Source organism: Eubalaena glacialis, chromosome 18 (assembly GCF_028564815.1).
Source record: "Eubalaena glacialis isolate mEubGla1 chromosome 18, mEubGla1.1.hap2.+ XY, whole genome shotgun sequence".
Classification (NCBI taxonomy): Eukaryota; Metazoa; Chordata; class Mammalia; order Artiodactyla; family Balaenidae; genus Eubalaena; species Eubalaena glacialis.
The window spans coordinates 54,003,230-54,027,243 of NC_083733.1; the positions used below are offsets into that span (position 1 = coordinate 54,003,230).

Genomic DNA, 24,014 nt, shown 5'->3' on the forward strand with positions numbered 1-24,014 from the left:
TTTATCTGGAGAGAATAAAAGGAAATGTGGACCAGTTTCATGAAAGGGAATCCTATCTCCAGGAAGTTTCAAAATGGGAAAATGCTCATATATGCTAGGGGAAAAAGACTATTGCAGAAAGGAGAAAAGAAACATCATCTAATCAGAGCCATGGCTTTAAGATTTGCAAGAGAGGACCTTTGCTCTTTTCGATTCTTTTTTAGAATGAACAAGGAAGAGAGAAGGGAGGCATAAGAAACCATGTGAAACTGCACTTACCTTAGAGTTTCCATAACAACTTGATTAAGTCTGCCTACTTACATAGTAAACAGTTACTATTAAATATTAATATTCATTATGCTAAATATTAACTATTCAGTAATACAGGTTAGGGAAATAGAGAAGAAACTGATTATGTACTTTTCCACACTGCAGGTTTCAGTCAGATGGAAGAAATTTTTCCTTTAAATTAAGTTTAAATATTGATTTTTACAGTAAACATTTTTATTAGAAAATGACTAATTTAATTGCTATGAGACTGACCTTGTGATTCGAAGTATTTCAGATACTTTCCTTAGCTTAGAGCGACTGAAAAAGTTATTAAATCACCCATAATTTCATCCAGGAACAGGGAAAAAAACCTCACTCAAATCTGTTAAAAGTAGTACATAGAGGTAAAAAAAGTATTTTCTTGTGTACTACTTCTTGAACCCTAGTCATTTCAACATATTAGAATTAGTTCTGGTGGTGTTCCAAGTATGCAATCCAGTCATCTAGAAATTAATTTTACCTCCTACTTTCCAATTCTTTTTTTTTAAAGTAACATACTTAAGTTTAAGATGTACAATGTGATGATTTGATACATGTATATATTGGGAAAAGATCACCACGATAAGGTTAGTTACCTCATATAATTATGCTTTTTTGTGTGTGGTGATAACATTTAAGATCTAATCACTTAACAACTTCCAAGTATATAATACAGAGTATTATTAATAATTGTCACCACGCTGTACATTAGATCCCCAGAACTTATTCATCTTATAACCTTTGACCAACATCTCTCCCTTTCTCCCACCCTCAGGCAACCACTATTATTCTACTCTCTATTTCAACGAGTTCGGGTTTTTTTAGATTCCACATACAGTGAAAACATAGTATTTGCCTTTCTCTGTCTGACTTATTTCACTTAGCATAATGCCCTCAGTGTCCTTCCATGTTGTCACAAATGGCAGGATTTCCTTCTTTAAGGCCGAATAATACTCCAGAGTGTGTGTGTGTGTGTGAATGAGTGTGTGTGAATGAGTGCATATGTGTAAACACACACATTTTCTTTATCCATTCATCTGTCAGTGGACACTCAGGCTGTTTCCATGTCTTGGCTGTTGTGAATATTGCTGCAGTGAAAATAGGAGTCAGGTATCTCTTTAACATCCTGTTTTCATTTCCTTTGGATAATCTTATATTGCTATTTTACTTGATTAGAAACAGTCATAATTCTGCAAGCAGAACCAAAATGAAACACACCTAACTAGACACACACAGTTTTGCAGTCATTCATTAATAACACTTATGTAGTGATCCACTTTCACAGTCACATTATAATGAACACACAAAATCATGATGAGTTGGTACAGACACCTTGTTTCCTGTGATCTCACCCACTTCACAAAACCACAATTCCATGGACCCTACGTGATATTCCTGACTCCACTGAGCCCATCTCCTAATTCCATAGAAGAATACCAAATCAAACTCAGAAACCACTTACTTCACAGTCACATACAATCTCAAACAGAAATCGTAACTAATCCTACAAGGTTTGTCAGCTTCTTAGGAAGTTAAATAGAAACTTAACCTATTATCAGCATTTTCTTCCACTAGGTATCTCCCCAGGAGAAACAGAAACATGCCAGCGTTATCAAAATACATAAAACCTGGAAATACACTAAATGTTCATACAGAGAAAAATGAAAACACAAATTGTGGCACATTTGCACAATGGAATGCTGTCCAGAAACAAAAGGAATGAACTAAACAACATTAATAAATCTTACAATACTAGGATGAGCTAAAGGAGACAATTGGAATTGTAGAACTGACAAAACTAAATTACGATGACATGTATCAGAACCATGGCTGTCTCTGCTGTGAGACTAACAGGAAAAGGACACCAGGGAACTTCCTGGCGGTGATGATATTAAACACGCCAAGGGCGTTCATACACTCACTGCGTGTCTGCTATGTGCCGTGGGTGTTGGGGCTTTCTCAAGGGGCAAAACTGACAAAAACAAAACCCTTGACCCTCTGGTTCACGATCACGGACCTGGGGTCCCGCACGTACAGGCCTGAGTGAACTTCTCGCCTGGGCCCTCTCCTGCCCGAAGTCCCTCCGCACGGCTTCAGCCCTTCTTAGCCCGGCCTCCCTCGGCAGAGATTCACGATTCCCGCCCCGGCCCTCCTCTGCCGGGTTCCCAACTCCCTCTTCCCTCCTAGGCCCGGAGCTTCCAATTCTCAGCCAGCCCTACCCTAGCCAGGCTTCTTCCGTTTGCCTCCTCGGCCCGCACCCGGCTTCCGGTTCCCTTTTCTGCCCTCCCCGGCCCAGGTTTGCGATTACTTCCTCGGCTTGGGCTCTCCTTCCTTCCGCGACCTCACCTCGCTCTCAGAGGACATCACCCGGCTCTTCGGCGTCTGGAAGGACAATCAGCTGCAACCCCTCCACCAAAGGCGTGCGATCATTGCGCCCTGGAATTCCCGGGAGTCTCGGGGCGGGGAGGAGGGTGTCTCTGCAGCTGGTGGGCTCCACGCTCCGCTCTCAAGTCTGGACTTTTTCGGTGTTGGACTACGTTTCCCACAGGCCCCAGAGCCGCCAATGAACTTCGACCTTTGGTTCCCCTTCCGGTGTCGTGGTCGTTATTGGGTTATGCCTGGTGAGTTGAGGTGACCCAGGTTAAGCTGCGGGAGGGGCTGGCGGTGAGGAGGCGTCAAGCTCGCAGAGCGTGGATGGGGCTTGTGGAGCCAGGAGCTTGTGTATGCGTGAGCCGCGGACGACCATGGTTGCGGGTGCTACTGTTTGTGACGGCGTCGTTGTTGAGTGTTAGTTCGCGCCTGTGCGTGCGTGAGAGCGAGAGAGCGAGGGCTAGAGTGCGTGTGACGGGGCCCTGGGATGGCGTGACTGGTATCTGATTGGGCTGGTGAGACTGTCAGTGGGGGCGGAGCCTACTGTGTGACCATGGTTAACATGGTGGCGACGAGGGTGTCTGACTGACGCTGTGACCGAGTGATCCTGTAACATCTCTGTTGTGACTGACTATAAGTGTGCACGAAGTGGAGTTTTTAAATTTTGTTTTCAATGAGCTTGTTGAAGTTTGGAGTTTTGTTTTTTTCAGCTAGGAGTGTGTAAAATTTTTTTGTACGTGTGTGTGTATAAGCTATAACACCATGTCCCCAGTACCCAGCCTCGTACTTTACACAGAGGGGGCATTGGTGAAGTGAGTGTTGCCCATCCAGGTCCAATTGTAGGTTCCATCGTTTCTTGGAATGTGTTTCCCTGGATTCTCTTCTGTCCTCACACCATGTAGCCAGTTGGGTCTAGCTGTAGAGGGATGGCCATCAGAGTGAAAGTCATGAATTTCACTCCTATAATGAAAGTTCCCAATAGAAAAGTACATACTGAATCCTTGGATTAGCATTTAGGCCTGCACTTGCCTTCAAGACAGGCTTCTGGGAAGACATGAGGGGAGGGCACAGGTGTAGAACCCCTTCGTGGGTTAAACTCCCTTGGATGCATTATGGAGGCCATTTACACCTTTCAGAACTACAGCATTCCCTGAGCTGTGTCCTGTAGAAACTGCTGTGAACTTAGATTCCAGCTCTGGGCATAGGTGATGCTTACTTTTTTCTCTGATACTGGTAAAAGTCAGCATTCTAGTTTCACTCTGACTTCTATCCGCTTGTATTTGTGGTGGGTGATGGGTCATGTCTGATGGTGGACAGTGTGTTCACCACAACTCTTAGCCAGTCCTGAGTCTCACAAGTCCCTTCTTCTTGGTCCTGTAGCTCTGCAAGTTCTGAAGTGGAGAGCATTGCTACTAACTTAATGGCCCATACAAGGTCAGTTCGTGTTTGCTTTTTGTTGTCATACATTTTTGTTTTACAGAGCATAGAATATTTGCTTTCCTTCCTTTAAACTTCCCTACCTAATTGTGACTTATCAATTTTCCTGGTTCATAGGACTTCCCTTCCCAATTAATAACAGGGCCATAGAGATGGGTCCCCTTCTCTTCCAGTGCCTTTCCAAATACCCTTTTCCTTTCCAGTTAATATTCCCATACCCATTGGGTAAATCATTCAATTACTGCACATGCTCTTCTTTCCAAAGGATAGCACAGAAATACAACTCGTGGAGGATAAATTAAAGGCTTGTTTTAGAATATGCTTTGTTAAGGTTAGGTAGAATAACATAGCAGATACCTTTGATTTCCAAACAAAGCCAGATAGAAAGTGGTTTGATTTCAATCCGTAAGTGACAAAGTTGACTTTGACATTTAAGAGTGGGTATATGATTGGAGTTTCGTGAAGAGAGGTATGTGTGTACAAGGGCAGGGAGTTTTTCCAGAGAATCCATGGGGAGTTTTGAGTGGTGACAACCAAGTCTTGTTTGAGATTTGGCAGTAGACTTTGTTTCAGACCACATATTGGTGTAGACTGTGATAGGCAGTGTGGTATAGTGGTATTTGAGTCTAAAGCAACACTAATGGAAATATAATGAAAGCCACTTAGATAATTTTACAATTTCTATTGAACACATTTTAAAAAGTAGAAAGAAATAGTTGAAATTAATTTTGATAATGCATCTTATTTGAACCAATATCTCTAAAATATTATTTCAACATATAATAACAAATAAATTGAAGTATTTTACATTCATATCTTCATACTAAGTTTTCAAAATTTCGTGCATATTTTATTGTTATAGCACTTCTCAGTTTGGATGCTAAATTTTCAGTGGTTAAGGTGAAATATTTTCACACCAAAACAATAAAATTGTGTTTAATTGAAAAACATTTTATATTGCTTTTGTATTTTAATTAAAACTAAATTGAAAATTCAGTTCTTTGTTCACACTAGTCGTATTTCAAGGAGGTCAATAGTTATTAGTCTATGTTTTATAATTTCTTTTTATAAAATGTACATAATAATCACATCAGTGCCTTATGGATTTTATGAGAATTGGTACATTAATCTGGGCATAGCCCTAGACCACTTAATGAGTACCTTGTACTTAATAAGTCCTCAAGAAAAAAAATAGTTGTTATTATGTGAAGATTCTAAATATTCCTCATAAATTTCTATAAATGAAGACTAATGAAAATATAAAGTTAATTTTGATGAGCACTTAAAAGGAATTTTTAACAGCCAGATTTGCAAAAGTCCTAAAATAGAAATTCTTAACCTAAGGCAATTTGATTCCATTTTGGTGCTCACAAAGGACCACAAATCTGTTGAAATTATGTTCAAAATTATTCTATTATATAGTTCCTAACTAACCCTACTGCACTGGTGTGATAGAACTAAAGGATGTTCACAAGTTTGTAGAAGTAATTTATTTCAGTCACAAATTTCCTTCATGTTCCCACTCATTTTGAAGATCTTTTTGTTCATAATGTTATTAAACAGAAGGAAAACTTGCCTCCAACTCTGTTAAATCTGTTATGCAGAAATAGCTCTCATATATTTCTGATGATGGAATTAATGCAGGTTTGTTGTAAAATATTCAGTTTTTAGGAACTTGTAAAGTATAAAGTCAATAATTACTCATAGTCCCACCATCCAGAATAATCACTTGTAATAACATAATGTACATTCTTCCAAAATTTTTCTCTCTAGGTATGTGGGGCTTTTTTTTGTTGTTTTGTTTTATTTTTTTGGAGATATAATTGACATATAACATTGTATTAGTTTCAAGTGAATAACATAATGATTGATATTTGTGTATATTGCAAAAAGACCACAATAAATCTAGTTAACATTCATCATTATACATAATTATGAGTTGTTTTTTTACATTCATAAATTAAATTTATGAATAAATTCATAAATTCATAAATTCATAAATTCATTTTACATTACAAACAACTCATAATTATGAGTTGTTTTTTTCCTTGTGATAAGAACTTTTAAGATACACCCTTAGCAACTTTCAAATATACAGTACAATATTATCAACTATAGTCATCTTGGTGGACATTGATCCCCATGATTTATTTATTTTATAACTAAAAGTTTGTACCTTTTGACCACCTTCACCCATTTTGTCCACTCCTTACCCACCATCTCTGGCAACCATCTATCTGTTTTCAGTGTCTGGAGTTTGTCTTTTGGTTTTTGGTTTTTTAGATTCCACATATAAGTAAGATCATACAGTATTTGTCTTGCTCTTACTTATTTCACTTAGCATAATGCCTTCAGGGTTCATCCATGTTGTCACAAACGGCAAGGTTTCATTCTTTTTTTAGTGGCTGAATAATATTCCGTGTGTGTGTGTGTGTGTGTGTGTGTGTGACATTTTCTTTACCCATTCATCCATCTGTGGACACTTAGGTTGTTTCCATGCCTGCTATTGTAAATAATGCTGCATGAACATGGGGGTACATAAGTCTTTCTGAGTTAGTGTTTTAGTTTCCTTAAGATAAATACCCAGAAGTGGAATTGCAGGATCATATGGTATTTCTGTTTTTAATTTTTTAAAGGAACCTCCATTCTGTTTTCCGTAGTGGCTGCACCAATTTACATTCCCACGAACAGTGCACAAGGATTCCTTTTTCTCCACATCCTCGCCAGCATTTGTTATCTCTTGTCTTTTTGATGATAGCCATTCTAACAGTTGAGGTGATGTTTCATTGTGGTTTTGATTTGCATTTCCCTGATGATTAATGATGTTGAGCACCTTTTCATGTACCTGGTGGAAATCTATGTTTTCCTTGGAAAAATGTCTATTCAAACCCTCTGCCCATTTTTAAAATCGAATTGTTTGTTTTTTTGCTATTGAGTTGTATGAGTTCTTTGTATGTTTTGGATATTAACCCCTTATCAGTAATATGATTTGCAAATATTTTCTCCATTAGTAGGTTGCCTTTTCATTTTGCTGATGGTTTTTTAGTTTGATATAGTCCCACTTGTTTGTTTTGTTTTGTTTTTTGCTTTTGTTGCTTTTGCTTTTTCGTGCTAAATCCAAAAAAAAAATCACTGCCAAGACGGATGTCAAGTTGCTTACCCACTGTATTATCTTTTAGGAGTTTTATGTTTTCGGGTTTTATGTTCAAGTCTTTAATCCATTTTGAGTTTTGTGTATGGTGCAAAATAGTGGTCTAGTTTCATGCTTTTGCATGTGGCTGTCCATTTTCCCAACACTATTGAAGAGACTGTCCTTACTACATTGTATATTCTTGGCTCCATTGTCATAAATTGACCATAAGTACTTGGGTTTATTTCTGGGCTCTATTCTGTTCCTTTGTCTGTGCGTGGTTTTTTAAAAAACCAATACCACACTGGTTCGATTACTATAGCTTTGTAATATAATTTGGAATCAGGAAGCATGATGCCTCCAGCTTTGTTTTTCTTTCTCAAAATTTCTTTGGCTATTTGGGGCCTTTTGTGATTCCATACAAATTTTAGGATTGTTTTTTCTATTTTTCTGAAAGATGCCATTGGATGGGAATTTTGATAGGGATTACCCTGAATCTGTAGATTGTTTTGGGTAGCATTAATTCTTCCAATCCATGAACATGGAATACCTTTCCATTTATTTATGTCTTCTTCAATTTCTTTCATCAGTGTCTTATATTTTTTGGTGTACAGGTCTTTCACCTCCTTGGCTCAATTTATTCCTAGGTATTTTATTCTTTTTGATGCACTTGTAAACGAGATTGTTCTCTTAATTTTTCTTTCTGAGTGTTCATTATTAGTCCATAGAAATACAACTGATTTTTTGTATATTGATTTTGTATCCTGCAACTTTATTATATTTATTACTTCTAATAGTTTTTTGGTGGAATCATTAGGCTTTTCTTGTATATAATATCACATCTGCAAATAGTGACAGTTTTGCTTCTTTTCTCATTTGGATGTCTTTTATTTCTTTTTTCTGTTCTCTCTCTCTCTTTTTTTTTTTAACATGTAATTGCTCTGGCTAAGACTTCTAATACTGTGTTGAATAAAAGTGGCAAGAGTGGGTATCCTTGTCTTGTTCCTGATCTTGGAGGAAAAGCTGTCAGCTTTTCACCATTAAGTATGATATTTGCTGTGGACTTGTTATATATGACCTTTATTATGCTGAGGTATGTTCCCTCTATATCCAGTTTACTGAGAGTTTTTATCATAAATGGATGTTTAATTTTGTCAAATGCTTTATGCATCTATTGAGATGATCATGTGTGTTTTATCCCTCATTTTGTTAATATGATGTATCACATTAATTGTTTTGGGGATGGTGAACCATTCTTGCATCCATGGAATAAATCCCACTTGGTCATGGTGTATGATCCTTTAAATGTATTTTTGAATTCAGTTTGCTAATATTTTGTTGAGAATTTTTGAACCTGGATATGTATTTCTTCTTTTGTTTCTGCAAAAAGAATTACATAAATTTGCCACATAAGTGAGACAAAGTCACAGTTTTATCACACTTCTAGGCATGTAGGAATAAGTAGAAAGTGCCAGTGGTCACCATGTGATTTGACATATCTAAGTTTTCAAAGCTTTGGGGATTACATAGATATCAAATAAACAATTACCAGGAGAACAAATCATGAATTAAGACTGCTGATCAGAGATTCATGGTTTTTTAAGAAGTGGTGGTTTCTTTCAGAGGACATAGGAATGATCTGGGAAATCCAGGTATCATACAAGACCTCATTATACAAATTACACTTGAAAGGACAGTTTTATAGAAACAAATAAATATGCATGTAACTCTCTGTGTTGGACAGAGGAACAAGATTAAGCCTTTTATGCTCAAATTGTCACATATTAGATAGATTCTAGTTATATGTCTGCAGTTTTGTGTAGAGGGCAAGGAGATATATCCTTTCATTTTTGAGAATCTTTGTGACAAATATTATTGAGGAAAAATTGTAATCTCAAGGCTGGACTCTGAAATGAGTTAACATTATAAGAAAGAACAGACCTGAAAATCTCAAATTTTGCTGTAGCACAAAGGTGAAGCATAGAGGGAATTTTTTAAAAATAATGAAACAAGGGATGTGAAATATTCTTTACCATTTCATAAATTAGCAGACAGCTTTTATTAGGTATCATTAGGTGCTTTTTATATGGCACTGAAAATGCTTTATGTCTTTTATTTAATTTGATCCAGACAGCAACACTTTGAGGTAGGTCATGTTGTTATTTCCATTTTACTGATGAGGAAATTAAGGCAGTTAAGTAACTTAGTAAAAGGTTACACAGTAACAGCCAAAGATAAGATTTGCAAACTGAATTTTGGATGATAGATTTTATGTTCTTTATCATGATAGTATACAACCTCCAATTATTTTAAAAATCTGATTGTTTGATGAGTAATTCATCAAAATTTTTTCCCCCAACATTTAATATGAATCAATGTTATCATTGTTAAATACTGCATAGATATTGCTAACATATAGCTCACCACACTTTAACCTGTTGTCTATCCATAGATATTTAGAATTATCATAAACTACGCTGATGTAGATCATTGTAATAGAATTTTGTCTACTTTTTTATCTGTTACTTAAGGAAAAATTTCCAGAAGTTGCATTTACAGATTAAATATTTATTAAATGCCTGTAATATGCCAATTTTATTCATGTTATTGGTGTGGATATTAGCATTAAAGAGACATAGTTGCTATCCCTTAACTTGTTTATAACTGATCACATAATATAAACTGTGAATAGGACTAAAACTATAGTAGGGTATGATAATGATCATTAAAGAAATTGGATGACATGCATTTGAAGTTGATGAGGAGAGACGTCATGAAGACAAACCCAAGGCTGTTAGGTTTTTACCAACTTACACTAAAGCCATGGATTGTCAGGGTTTACCAAAACCATCCTCAGATTGACGATTTGCTAGGACTCACAAAATCCAGAAAAACTGTTATGCTTGTGTTCATGGTTTATTACAGTCAAAGGATACAGATTAAGATCAGCAAAGAGAAAAGTCCAGGAGAAATTAGATGTGTACTTCCAGTGGAGTCATATAGACAGCACTAAATTCTGCCAGCACCATTTTGTAACAACACATGTGAAGTAGGTCAGGGAAACTCACCTGAGCCTTGATGTCCAGACTCCTTATTGAGAGTGAGTCACACAGTCATGGAGCAACTGTGTGACTAGGCTTAGCTGCTTCAGAGGTCAAATTGATACAGTGCATCCCAGGACCCCTGGCCAACAAAAATAGGTGTTTACCATAAATCACATTTATAGCATAAATTATCTGTCTGGCATAGCCCAGATATGCTCTTATCAAGCAGGATATTGTAAGGGCTCAGAGGTTGTCTCCCAGGAGCTGTTCAAGGGCCATTCCCTTCTTTGGAAAGAGCAGAGTTTGGGTACTCCAGATCCACTGAGTTCATTGTTTACTGCACCCATGAGATATCCATGGACATGAATGGATTTAGTTAATAACTTTCATGCTTTAGTAAATTTTGGTAGGTTATAGATTGTTTCTAACTTGCCAGTGAACTACTACCCATGCTCAGATTTCACTCCATAAAGAAGAAATTCTGAACTAAAGAGACAAGAACCAGAGTTAGAACTGTCTTTGTAGTAAGAGGAATATGAGTTCAAAACTCAGCTCTGCCACTTTGTGGGTTTGGTTTTTTTCTTAGACGTAACTTAATGTAAACTATACAAACCATATTCTAAAGCTGGATTGTTTTTAACATTTATGTATATCTATGTAACCATTACACAGCTAAGATATAGCATATTTCCAACACTCCAGGATGCTCCCTTCTGTTTCCTTCCAGTCATTACCAACTTGCCTTTACCCCCAACAAAGGTAACCAATATTCTTTTCACTATTACAATAGATAAGTTTTAACTAATTTGGAAGTTCATATAAATGGAATCGTACATTATGTACTTTTTTTTTTTTTTTTGGCCGTGCTGTGTGGCATGTGGGATCTTAGTTTCCCAACTAGGGATCGAACCTGCACCCCCTGCAGTGGAAGCACAGAGTCTTAACTACTGGACAGCCAGGGAAGTCCCCATTATGTACATTTTTTTTCTGCCCTCTTTTGCTCAACCTCATGTTTATGAAAATCATCTGCTGTTTGTTCAGTTTTATTCTTAAGTAATCTTCCACTATAGGAATGTATCTCATTTAATTTTTCCCTGCTTCTGTTGATGGATGTTTGGGTTGTTAACAGTTTCAGGACAGTATAAAGAAATGCAGCTAAAATAATTCTTTTACATACTTTTTGGATGGAAAAACTCATTTCTGTTGGGCATATACACAAGAGTGGAATTGCTAAGTCACAGTATATATGTTTCTTTAGTAGATTGTGTCAAATAGTTGCCCAAAGTAACTGAAATAGTTTACACTCAACAACAAGGGGTTTACAGTTGTAACAGGTGAAAAATGCATAAATTAACTTCTACAGTAGGGGTTAACAAGTTTTTTTTTCTGTAAAGGACAGATATTAAATATTTTAGGCTTTGTGGATTACACAGTCTCTGTCACACCTACTCAACTCTACCATTGTAGCACATAAACAGCTATAGATGATATGTAGCTTTGTTATATTAATCCTGTTTATCACTTTTCATTCTCTTTATTTGAACCTGTGGATTCAGATTACCATCTGGATTCGTTTCCTTTGCCCAATGCAGCTTTTCTTCTACCTATCTCCTTTGTGTTATTATTGTCAAACATATTACATTTATATATGTTGCAGGCCCAATAATACATGTTATGTGTGTGTATATATATAATATTTATGTATATGTATACATATATATGAATTACTTCATACAGTTGATTTAAAAATTTTTTTAATTTATTTTTGGCTGCGCTGGGTCTTTTGTTGCTGCGTGCAGGCTTTCTCTAGTTGCAGCGAGCGGGGGCTACTCTTCGTTGCAGTGCGCAGGCTTCTCATTGTGGTGGCTTCTCTTGTTGCGGAGCACGGGTTCTAGGTGTGCGGGCTTCAGTAGTTGTGGCTCGCGGGCTCTAGAGCACAGGCTCAGTAGTTGTGGCGTACGGGCTTAGTTGCTCCACGGCATGTGGGATCTTCCCAGACCAGGGCTCAAACCCGTGTCCCCTGCATTGGAAGGCGGATTCTTTACCACTGGACCACCAGGGAAGTCCTGGGAACTTTTCATCCATTATTTATTTGAATATATTAAAATGCGCCTTTCCTCTTTTCTGTTACATTTATTACAGGTGTGTGCTTAATGGTGTCCAACATTTCTCTGATGCTCTTTTCATTTTTCTTCCTTGTGTTGTCTTCCTTTGTTCTTCAGATTGCATGATCTCTATCACGTTACCTTTAAGTTTTCTAGTACTTTTTTTTCTGCCCAGTTCACATCTACAGTTGAGTTACTCTAGTGAAATTTTCATTTAGTACTTTTCAACTCCAGAATTTCCATCTGGTGATATTAAATAACTTCTGTCTCTTCACTGATTCTTTATTTGATATGACATTGTGATCATACCTTCATTTACTTTAAGCATGGGTTCCTTTGTTTATTGAACATATTTATAATGGCTACTTTGAAGTCTTTGTTAAATCTGGTTGCTTTCTCACAGGCAGTTTCTGTTGTCTGTTTGGTTTTGGCTTTGGTGTTTTTGGTTTATGGGTTATATTTTCCTATTTCTTCACCTGTCTCTTGTTTGTGGAAAGTAGGTATTTTAGATAGTTGTTGTAACTCTGGTACTTTTGTCTACTCCTTCTCCCCAGGCTTGTTATTGTTATTTGCTTTCTTGTTTAGTGACTGGCTAGATTAGTGAAGTGAAATCTATCTCCCCCATAGTGTAAATCTCTGATGTTGCTCCTTGGGGTATAGACTTTGCTATTACCACAGTTACCCTTGGATGACAGTGGTTTTGACAGGGCTGTCTTTGAGTGTCTCTTTACCTGACCACACCAAGCTGTTAGGATCCACTGATTGTGACTGATGGCACTACTGTTTTCAGTAATGCTGTGGGGTTACACTGCTTCACAGACTAATGAAATCAAGTCAATGTCTGAGATTTGTTCTGACAATAGGAAGGGCTCCCCAAGTATCTTTCTCTGATCCTTTCTGACAAACTAGCCAGCCTACAGTTTAGCATTTATCTCCAATGAATTTTTCAATCTTCTCCCAATAGCCTTTCACCAAAATTTCCACTGTTTTTGTGAATGTCCTTACCCTTGAACTTCTTCACACTCTGTTGCAAATGAAGGCAGTTCCTTTGGAGAGGGCTCTGGAGGGGATTGGGCAGCAGTCCTAGGTTTCAACTTGCCTCTCGTGGCATGGAACTCCTGCCCTATGAGCCAAGGCAAAGACAGTTGGAACCCCAGTATTCTCAGCAGTGCCACACCCAAGGTACAGCCTACAATTCTTGTGTGGCTACTAGGCAGAAGAAAATCTCCATTCCTTCGTTGCATTTGCCTGAGCAACAGGTAGCTGGGGGCAGAATGAGAAATGCTGATGTTCTACTCCCAGGAAGATAGTTATCTGACTGGGAACAGGGCTTGAGTGGTGAGGAAGTTTGTGTCCTTGGCTGTACTAGTTTGCAATGGAATCTTTTTCTCACTAGGATGGGATGGACAAGGAATGGTGCAGGTTAGATTAAGATACTGCAGACTTTCACAGTTCTTAATAAGTTTTAGTAGATTTACAAATGTTTCTTCATTTGTTCTATGTTTTTATATATAATTTTACCAGTTTCAATGGGGAGCATGTCGGTGGAGCTCCTCATGCTGTCATACCAGAAGTGGAATTCCCTGATCAATTCTTTACAGTTCTAACCATGGACCATGTAAGTTGCTATTTCTCTCTCCTTTGTGAACATTTCATTTGTCTGAATCTTCCCAGAAAGCAGCCCTAAGAGCCTGCCCCACATCCCCATAAAAATCCCCATTTTCACTTTCCAGTGAGAGTTGGAGTCAAACAGCACACTGTACCTCCTATGTGCCTATCTATTCTCTAAATAATGTTCAACATTCCTATGTGTTCAGTGTTTTGTTCAGAGCAGCTATAGGGTAGAAATGGAATCCCTAGATGGAGGCATTTACCAGCCTTTTTCATACTCTTGGGTAGAGAAAAAGAGCAAATGGATCCATTTGATGACATATGGGCAAAGTCTGTACTTCTGAACAGACCTATTTTTCCAGGTAGACTGGATTTGATGTTGACTAGTCTCAGTCAGACATAAATAGTAGATTACTGTAGATTTCAGAATTGGAGGAGATCTTATCCAACTTATGTCCAAATATAATTAAGGCTGATATATTTCCACCAAGCAGACTACTCTGTAGCTACTAAAAAGCATTTAATAAATAATTTTTCATTAGAAGTTATAATTCTTATATAATGTGAAATGGTGATTTACAGTGATGAACTTGGGGTTGTAAGAAATTTTAAAATATTGTTCATATCCCATTTTCTAAGCTAGATATTTTTCCTTTACAGAGGAACGAGGATGTAGAAATTCACTATTATTGATAATTCATTCAGCAGGCATGTACCATGCAGCATTCATGTATACACTATTTCTTTTAATTTGTAAACTGATTATTTTGTTTATTTCCAGACGTGCTTATCTAAGAAATCCCATAGCATGCAGGAAGATTTCTCTGAATCAAAAGGATTCTTTAAAGACCTGTACATAGTCTGGTTTGGAAGCATTAATTTCCTTACTTCCCATACCATAGGCTTCTACCCCTGGCCAATGTACTTACTATTAGACCCCTTCCTGTAATGCAATTCCTTTTCTTTTTTTTTAAAATTTATATTATTGAAGTATAGTTGATTTACAATGTTGTGTTAATTTCTGTTGTACAGCAAAGTGATCCAGTTATACAGATATATATTCTTTTTCATATTCTTTTCCATTATGGTTTATTACAGGATATTGAATATAGTTCCCTGTGCTATACAGTAGTCCCTTGTTGTTTATCCATTCTATATATAATAGTTTAATTCAATTCTTTATTTCTCATCTTTTACTCAAAAATGTTTCCTTCAATTTTACTTATAATATGTGGTTTGTTGTTTCAGGAATTGGTGACATTCAGGGATGTGGTCATCAGCTTCTCTCAGGAGGAATGGGAGTATCTGGATTCTGCTCAGAGGGACTTGTACTGGGATGTGATGATGGAAAATTACAGCAACTTGGTCTCACTGGGTAAATTTAGCTGTTTACATAATTTAGAATATGTTCTATAGAATATCAGTTGACATTCAGTGAACTCAAAGCTATCTTTTAAGAAACTAGATGAATTTCTTCTCCCAGTTTCCAAAGGCATGGATTGAGCATGGTGTTGGAGATGACAACTCCATTAAGCATCTTCCTCATTCTTCATGTAATTTCTATGAAGTCCCTTCTCAGTTTCTTATAATTTCTACCTTCATTTATTTTTGGCTGTGTTGGGTCTTTGTTGCTGCGTGTAGGCTTTCTCTAGTTGCGGTGAGTGGGGACTACTTTTCAGTGCAGTGCGCAGGCTTCCCATTGTGGTGGCTTCTCTTGTTGCGGAGCACGGGCTCTAGGCACGCAGGCTTCAGTAGTTGTGGCACGAGGGCTCAGTAGTTGTGGCTCACAGGCTGTAGAGCGCAGGCTCAGTAGTTGTGGCACACGGGTTTAGTTGCTCCGTGGCATGTGGGATCTTCCCAGACCAGGGCTCGAACCCGTGTCTCCTGCATTGGCAGGTGGATTCTTAACCACTGCGCCACCAGGGAAGTCCTTGGATTTGACTTCTAGGATACATACACTGTATCCTTTGAGATATCTATTATATTGTGTTTGAGCCCAGAATTGCTAAAATTTCTTTATTACTTTCTTACCCACCTTCTGGGAGAACAGCTAGGATACTGTGTCCTGAGTTGTTATGATTATTAAAAGAATTTGTATAATTTATATTGTTACATTGGCAAATAGAAGTCATATTCATTGCCTGACACAAGTGTTGTCTTACACCTGCTATGGGGTTAAAGAACTTTGCATTTAACGTTAAGTCAGTATTCCAGCAAGGACCTTTTAATGTTTTAGAAAGCTCCTTGTTTTCCTCTCAGCTCACATAGTTCTTGCCTTGTACCAGGCCCTGATTTAAGCCCTTTTAATATACTGAGTTATTTAATTCTACAACCCTATGGCATAAATACTACTTGCATTATTGTTCTTTGAAGAGATTGCTAAGACAAAGAGTATTTAGGCTACCCCTCCAGGGTTACATAGCTAGTGTCAGAAGCAGGTTTTCTTACCCAAGCAGTCTGGCACCAAAGTTGATATTCTTAGCTGTTACAACATACTGCCTCTCAAGGCAAAGAGATAGCATGGGTTTAAATAAAAGAAGACACTTCTTTACCTATCTGGTAAAGTATTTATACAGCTAGCCATTAACAATCAAAGACTATGATGGGCTGAAGTATACTAAACCAATGAAAATCAACAAATCCATAATGATACATAAATAAGAGGTCAGAAAATTTATACTCTCTTTATACTTTGTAATTCTATGGTCACTCTAAGGTGAATGTTCTTTCAATCTTCTCATATTTCTCTTCTCTGAAGTCTTTCATTTCAACCTCATTTATTAAAAACTTAACCAATTCTCAAAAGTGTTTTTTAGAATTGGTTCTGATTCTTATATATTTCTGTATATTATGTTACATTTCTTTGTTGTAAGCAGGGTGTTCCATTTCTAATCCAGTTTTGACTACCTTATTAGTAGAAGGGAAGTTGCCTTGGAGGGTTACAAGGGATGTGACAAGTAAACGGGGCTAGGTGAGTGAGGACTTGATGAAGCAAGGAAAGCCATCACCAGAGTAAAAAGCCCAGCCTGTCCAAGAGGAGATTGGCCCCTGTGATGTTTTGGGGAAACTCCCTTTAAACCCCTATGGGAAAAAAGCCTGATACTTGGGGAAGCAAATTAAAATCTTCCCCAATTCAACCAACATTTCCCCTAGTTCCTCTTGTATTTAGACTTACATAAATGTCTTCACTGACAAAAAAATCTTGGTCATTTATATAATCAACACTTAATCAGTGTCTACAGTAAGATAGATATTGTGTTAGCCCTATAAGTACAATGGTAAGAAAGACCAATACAGATCTTAATGTCATGGAACTAACATACTAGTAAGTGAGATATATAATAAATAGGTAAATAGATGATTAGAAGATATATCATGGATAGTGATATGTGCTATGAAGAAAAGTAAGCAAAATAAAGGGATGAAGAATGATGGAACTAATTCAGATATTATGGTCAGAAAGGGATCTCTGTGGTCATATTTTAGCATTCTATGAATATACAGTTCCTCATCAACAATTCACTTAATGCTTTTTACAATTGAAAACCTTCATTTAAATCAGTGTTGTACTAAGTCCATCATTCCTTCTAATACATTTAATTAGTTACCCTCATGCTACTTGATAAACTTGAAATCTAATGGAAAAGGCAGCAAGTGTTTGATTATACTCTTTATATGATTGTAACTAATTAGCCACCTCAAATGGTGCACTTCAAATTTTCTGATCTCTTATTTATGTATCATTATGGATTTGTTGATTTTCATTGGTTTAGTATACTTTAGCCCATCACAGTCTTTGATTATTGATGCCTAGCTGTATAAATACTAATTCCTTATGGATTTTTGTGTACCTTTGACTTGATTCTTTATTCTTTGAATTTACTAATGCTTTCTGAAGCTTTCCCAGGCTCACCCTATACCTTCCCTATCCCAGACCAAACACCTGAATTGGTTAAAAGTGAGTCCTTCTGGTCTTCCATGTTTTATGTGTTTTGTTCCTTTTTAAAAAATTAATACTAGCTATAAATTTTTAGTTGTTTAGTTAACATGTTTTAGTACACAAAGTACTTTTCACCCTCTTTTGATTCTTGTATTGTCAAAATGGTGGTCTCCTTTGATGATTTCTGTGTCTTTTTGTTATGATTCATTAATATTATAAAACATTCTTGCTTCTGTCACAACAGTCAAGGGCACATCTTCTACCTTCCCTGCTCCAGGTTATGACTCAGATCTTTACTTTAGGAGCCCTGGTTCATTACCTGGTTTATTGCCACAACCTGGGCAATAGGCATGCTTATGATTTTTTGTTTCATGGGAGGTAAGTCTTTGACAATTTTATCTCTTTCTAGCAAATTTTTCTTTTTTCAACTTTTATGGCTTCTGGGGTTTTCAGTATTTATTTACCTAGAAAATAATTCATAAGTCAACATTTCCAAATTGATTGGCATACGAATCTTATAACATTTAAAAAATACCTTCTGTGATGGTTCTTTCACTTGTCATTTACTTTTTTTTTTAAATAGATCTTTATTGGAGTATAATTGCTTCACAATACTGTGTTAGTTTCTGTTGTACACCAAAGTGAATCAGCCATATGCATACATATGTCCCCGTATTCCCTCCCTCTTGAGCCTCCCTCCCATCCTCCCTATCCCACCCCTCTAGGTCATCGCAAAGCACAGAGCTGATCTCTCTGTGCTATGCTGCTGCTTCCCACTAGCTAACTACTTTACATTCTGTAGTGTATATGTGTCGATGCTACTCTCTCACTTCGCCCCAGCTTCCCCCTCCCACCCCGTGTCCTCAAGTCCATTCTCTATGTCTACATCTTTATTCCTGCCCTGCAACTAGGTTCATCAATACCATTTTTTTTTTTTTTAGATTCCATGTATATGTGTTAGAATACGGTATTTGTTTTTCTCTTTCTGACTTACTTCACCCTGTATGACAGACTCTAGGTCCATCCACCTCACTACAAATAACTCAATTTCGTTTCTTTTTATGGCTGAGTAATAGTCCATTGTATATATGTGCCACATCTTCTTTATCCATTCGTTTGTCGATGGACATTTAGGTTGGTTCCATGTCCTGGCTATTGTAAATAGTGCTACAATGAACGTTGTGGTACATGTCTCTTTTTGAATTATGCTTTTCTCAGGGTATATGCCTAGTAGTGGGATTGCTGGGTCATATGGTAGTTCTATTTTTAGTTTTTTAAGGAACCTCCATACTGTTTTCCATAGTGGTTGTTTCAATTTACATTCCCACCAACAGTGCAGGAGGGTTCTCTTTTCACCAAACCCTTTCCAGCATTTATTGTTTCTAGATTGTTTGAGAATAGCCATTCTGACCGGCATGAGGTGATACCTCATTGTAGTTTTGATTTGCATTTCTCTAATAATTAGTGATGTTGAGCATCTTTTCATGTGCCTCTTGGCCATCTGTATGTCTTCCTTGGTGAAATGTCTATTTAGGTCTTCCATCCATTTTTTAATTGGATTGTTTGTTTTTTTGATATTGAGTTCCGTGAGCTGTTTGTGTATTTTGGAGAGTAATCCTTTGTCTGTTGTTTCATTTGCAAATATTTTCTCCTATTCTGAGGGTTGTCTTTGTGTCTTGTTTATGGTTTCCTTTGCTGTGCAAAAGCTTTTAAGTTTAATTAAGTCCCATTTGTTTATTTTTGTTTTTATTTCCGTTACTCTAGGAGGTGGGACAAAAAAGATCTTGCTGTGGTTTGTGTCAAAGAGTGTTTTTCGTATGTTTTCCTCTAACAGTTTTATAGTGTCTGGTCTTACATTTAGGTCTTTAATCCATTTGGAGTTTATTTTTGTGTATGGTGTTAGGGAGTGTTCTAATTTCATTCTTTTACATGTAGCTATCCAGTTTTCCCAGCACCACTTATTGAAGAGGCTGTCCTTTCTCCATTGTATGTTCTTGCCTCCCTTGTCGTAAATTAGATGACAATATGTGCGTGGGTTTATCTCTGGGCATTCTATCCTGCTCCATTGATCTATTTTTCTGTTTTTGTGCCAGTACCATACTGTCTTGATTACTGTAGCTTTGTGGTATAGTTTGAAGTCGGGGAGCCTGATTCCTCCAGCTCTGTTTTTCTTTCTCAAGATTGCTTTGGCTATTCGGGTCTTTTGTGTTTCCATATGAATTGTAAAATTTTTTGTTCTTATTCTGTGAGGAATACCACTAGGAGTTTGATGGGGATTGCATTGAATCTGTAGATTGCTTTGGGTAGTATAGTCATTTTCACAGTATTGATTCTTCCAATCCAAGAACATGGTATATTTCTCCAACTGTTTATGTCATCTTTGATTTCTTTCACTTTTTATATTTGTTGATTATATTCTTTATATGTTCTCTAACTCATCACATTCTGATTCTATATTTATTGAATTCTCCTCTTAACTTTTCTTTAGGTCACTTTGTTCTTTTCTGTCTTCTTGAGTGGAATGTATACATTGGTTTTCATTCTTTCATTTTTATCAATATAAGTGTTTAAATCCTTACTTTCTATGTGACTAATATTGAGTTTCATAGATTTTTAATGTGCAATATTTTCAATGCCACCATTCCCTGAAAGTTTTGTAATTTCAGTTACATTTCCACAATAACTAAACAGTTATTTGATAGAAAGTTTCTTCATTTCTAAGTGGAAGTACTTTTAGTTTACTGATACTGGCATTCATTTATGATTTTATTGTTTCAGTCAAATAATGGTGTTTGCATTATTTCACCTTAATTATACATAATTCAGTCACAGGAAATTATTTTTGCCTTTTATCATGCAATGTATATCAGTCACTTTGGATTTTCCTTAGGCTGTTCCCTCATCTGATTGCCAATCTCCAGCTAGGTCCAAGAGATCTTTTGTTACAAAGTGCCTTACACTCTTGCCCACCTCCACCACCTTTTACATACCATTCTGTTACCAAATCCTCCTTTTCAGCCACAGGTTTACTCAGAATTGCATAAGCTTTAAAATATGAGAAATACCTATTATAATATCTAAAACATTCTGATACTTTTTTAGGCAGTATAGCAGTGGTTAGCTTTGAGAATAGGAAAATGGAAAGGAATACCTGGGAAAGAGCATAAAGGAAAACATTTAAATATAGACTAGGATTTCAGGAGGATAGATGAATAATAGTGAAAATGTTACTGAAGAGAGGTAAATAAAACACCATCTTTATTGGGATGAAGAAACTCATGGTTTTGCATAGGAGGAGATTAACAGCAGTGATGGAGACAGTATGCATAGGTGGAGAGGCAATTGGAAAACAATCATTTATAAACACTATTATATATATGAATGTATCTTACGATATTATAAATTTCATGTATATAAATTTATATAAAATCACTGTAGTGTAGTGTGAGGTTTTAAAGGCATGGAGATTCTTATAGTTATATAATTATTTTGATAATTGTGTTCTCCAGTGACTTATTTTTGTAATATTGGCTTTTATTCTCACATTGCTTTCAACCAGTGATTTGCTTTTCCTGTAATTGTAAACTACTATGACCTTGGGGCTTGCTATTCAGTGGCACATAGAAGAATGATTTTATTTTTCCTTTTGGAGTTTAATAAGGAAATAAACAGTATGATAACAGAGAAAATTACAGATTACACAATTGAAAAAATGGGTATGAGGGCAAGGAACTAGATATTGGAATAGAGACGTAGATATGAGCTTAATTAGAGCCAGCTAGTACATCATTTCAGAGGGTGGTAACTTTTAGACCCGGACAACGAAAAGGAGGTAGTATATACGGATTCCATTTCTGAGAAATGAAATATCTTGTGGGTATCTCTAAATGATAGGAAATGTGGTTTGATGCAGAAGGTGAAAATAATTAGGTGAAAGGGGATAATGGATTAAAATGTTGTTTTACAAGCAGCACCCTGTTATCGATGGTAAAGTATTGGGATTATATTGTAAAAGAAAAAAAGAAAAGTATCAGAAAACTGTTAGTATGTATCGATAATCAAATTTTGATCTGTATTTGCAGTATCTCTACAAGATACTGATGACTAAATTCCACATCTATAGGTGTTGATTCAGTTTATCTGGATTAGTTCATGAACATCAGTACTTGACAAGCTTACTAGGTGATGATCAGCACCAAAATTTCAGACCCACTGACTTAATCCATTTCTCTTAGCACAAACCTCACAACCTTATGTTATACTCTTATCATTCTCTGAGTTCTCTTTACCTTTCCTCAAACTTCGTAACAGTATTTTAATCATTCACTTATACTGTGAATTATTTTCAGTTTTTCTCCTGTGCATTTTATAACTATTTTATCTTCGTGACACATGAAAAAAGAAATTGTTTTTTCCCTTTCTTTCAGACTTGGAATCCAAGTATGACAAAAAGACTTTATCTACAGAGAAGGATGGTATTGAAAAAAATGATTCGCAGTGGGAAGTAATAGAAAGTAGTAAATTAGTTGGCCTTGAGAACTCCATTGTCAGAAATGATTGGCAAAGCAAAAGGAAGATTGAAGTACAAAGACCTGAAGTGGGATATTTCAGTCAAGTGAAAATCATCTCTGAAAAAGTGCCCAATTACAAAAATCATAAATCTCTTACATTACATCAGAGAATTCATGATAGTGAGAAGCCCTGTAAGGAATATGGGAAGGTCCTTAGTTGTGACTTAAACTTTGATGAATATGAGAAAATATATACTGGTGAGAAAACCTCTGAATGTAGTAGATATTGGAAAACCTTTGGAGTAGATGACCCACATACCCTACAACTGAATATTCATAGTGGTGTGAAACCTTGTAAATGTATGGAATGTGGGAATGCATTTAGTTTTTATGAAGACCGTAGTGTACACTGTGATGATCAGAAGTGCTATAAATGTAAGCAATATGGAAGGATTTTTAGAAGAATTGAAAAAATCACTCCACTTCAAAGAATTCATGATGGTGAGAAACCCTATGAATGCACTTTCTGTAGGAAATCGTTTAGAGTGCATGCACAACTTACTAGACATCAGAAAATCCATACTGATGAGAAACCTTACAAATGTATGGAATGTGGCAAGGACTTTAGATTTCATTCACAACTGACTGAACATCAGAGAATTCATACTGGTGAGAAGCCATACAAATGTATACAATGTGAGAAGGTCTTTAGAATTAGTTCACAGCTTACTGAACATCAGAGAATTCATACTGGTGAGAAACCTTATGCATGTAAAGAATGTGGGAAGACTTTTGGAGTCTGTCGAGAACTTGCTCGACATCAGAGAATTCATAGTGGTAAGAAACCCTATGAATGCAAAGCGTGTGGAAAGGTCTTTAGAAACAGTTCATCCCTGACTAGACATCAGAGAATTCATACTGGTGAGAAACCATATAAATGTAAGGAATGTGGGAAAGCTTTTGGAGTAGGTAGTGAACTTACTCGACATCAGAGAATTCACAGTGGTCAGAAACCTTATGAATGTAAAGCGTGTGGAAAGTTCTTTAGACTTACTTCAGCCCTTATTCAACATCAGAGAATTCATAGTGGTGAGAAACCTTATGAATGTAAGGTATGTGGGAAGGCCTTTAGACACAGTTCGGCCCTTACTGAACATCAGAGAATTCATACTGGAGAGAAACCTTATGAATGCAAGGCATGTGGGAAGGCCTTTAGACATAGTTCATCCTTTACAAAACATCAGAGAATTCATAATAGTAAGAAACCCTATGAATGTAAGGAATGTGGGAATGCCTTTAGAGTGGGCAGGCAACTTACTTGATATTGAACAAGTTGTACTGGTGAGAAGACTTTTGAATGAAAGACATATATAAAGCCCATTTGTTTCTGAGTTTCATTGGAAAAATCTGTGTATTTAAGTAGACGTTATCGCAGAGATTCTACCTCTCTTAAATCTATTTCCAGACTTTATGGCCACTCTAAAACTAGAATTATTCATTCATAAGTGATACATACTTTCAGCTTTGTTCAATATCACCAAATATTTCTCCTTTTTATATCAATTAACATTCTGAATA

The 24,014-nt window shown here is 36.6% G+C and overlaps 2 protein-coding genes across 3 annotated transcripts in view; one reads left to right on the plus strand and one right to left on the minus strand.

The window, feature by feature from the left end:
- Nucleotides 1-2,646, minus strand: part of ZNF382 (zinc finger protein 382) — a 50,539-nt gene extending 47,893 nt beyond the window's left edge. The window contains exon 1 of the mRNA XM_061174113.1: nucleotides 2,306-2,646. The gene's annotated coding sequence lies outside the window, so the exon portion shown is untranslated. The remainder of the gene's footprint in view (nucleotides 1-2,305) is intronic.
- A 180-nt stretch (nucleotides 2,647-2,826) lies between these two features.
- The window catches only part of LOC133078912 (zinc finger protein 260), a 52,853-nt gene continuing 31,665 nt past the window's right edge, over nucleotides 2,827-24,014 (plus strand). The window contains exons 1-5 of one of the 2 annotated variants that reach the window (XM_061174123.1): nucleotides 2,827-2,909; nucleotides 4,039-4,092; nucleotides 13,899-13,992; nucleotides 15,234-15,360; nucleotides 22,353-23,737. In XM_061174123.1, coding sequence (XP_061030106.1) covers nucleotides 4,079-4,092; nucleotides 13,899-13,992; nucleotides 15,234-15,360; nucleotides 22,353-23,737 — 1,620 coding nt within the window. In that variant the 5' untranslated portion in view covers nucleotides 2,827-2,909; nucleotides 4,039-4,078. Of the gene's footprint in view, nucleotides 2,910-2,943; nucleotides 3,010-4,038; nucleotides 4,093-13,898; nucleotides 13,993-15,233; nucleotides 15,361-22,352; nucleotides 23,918-24,014 lie in introns of those variants that run through there. The other variant, XM_061174120.1, reaches the window with a different exon arrangement.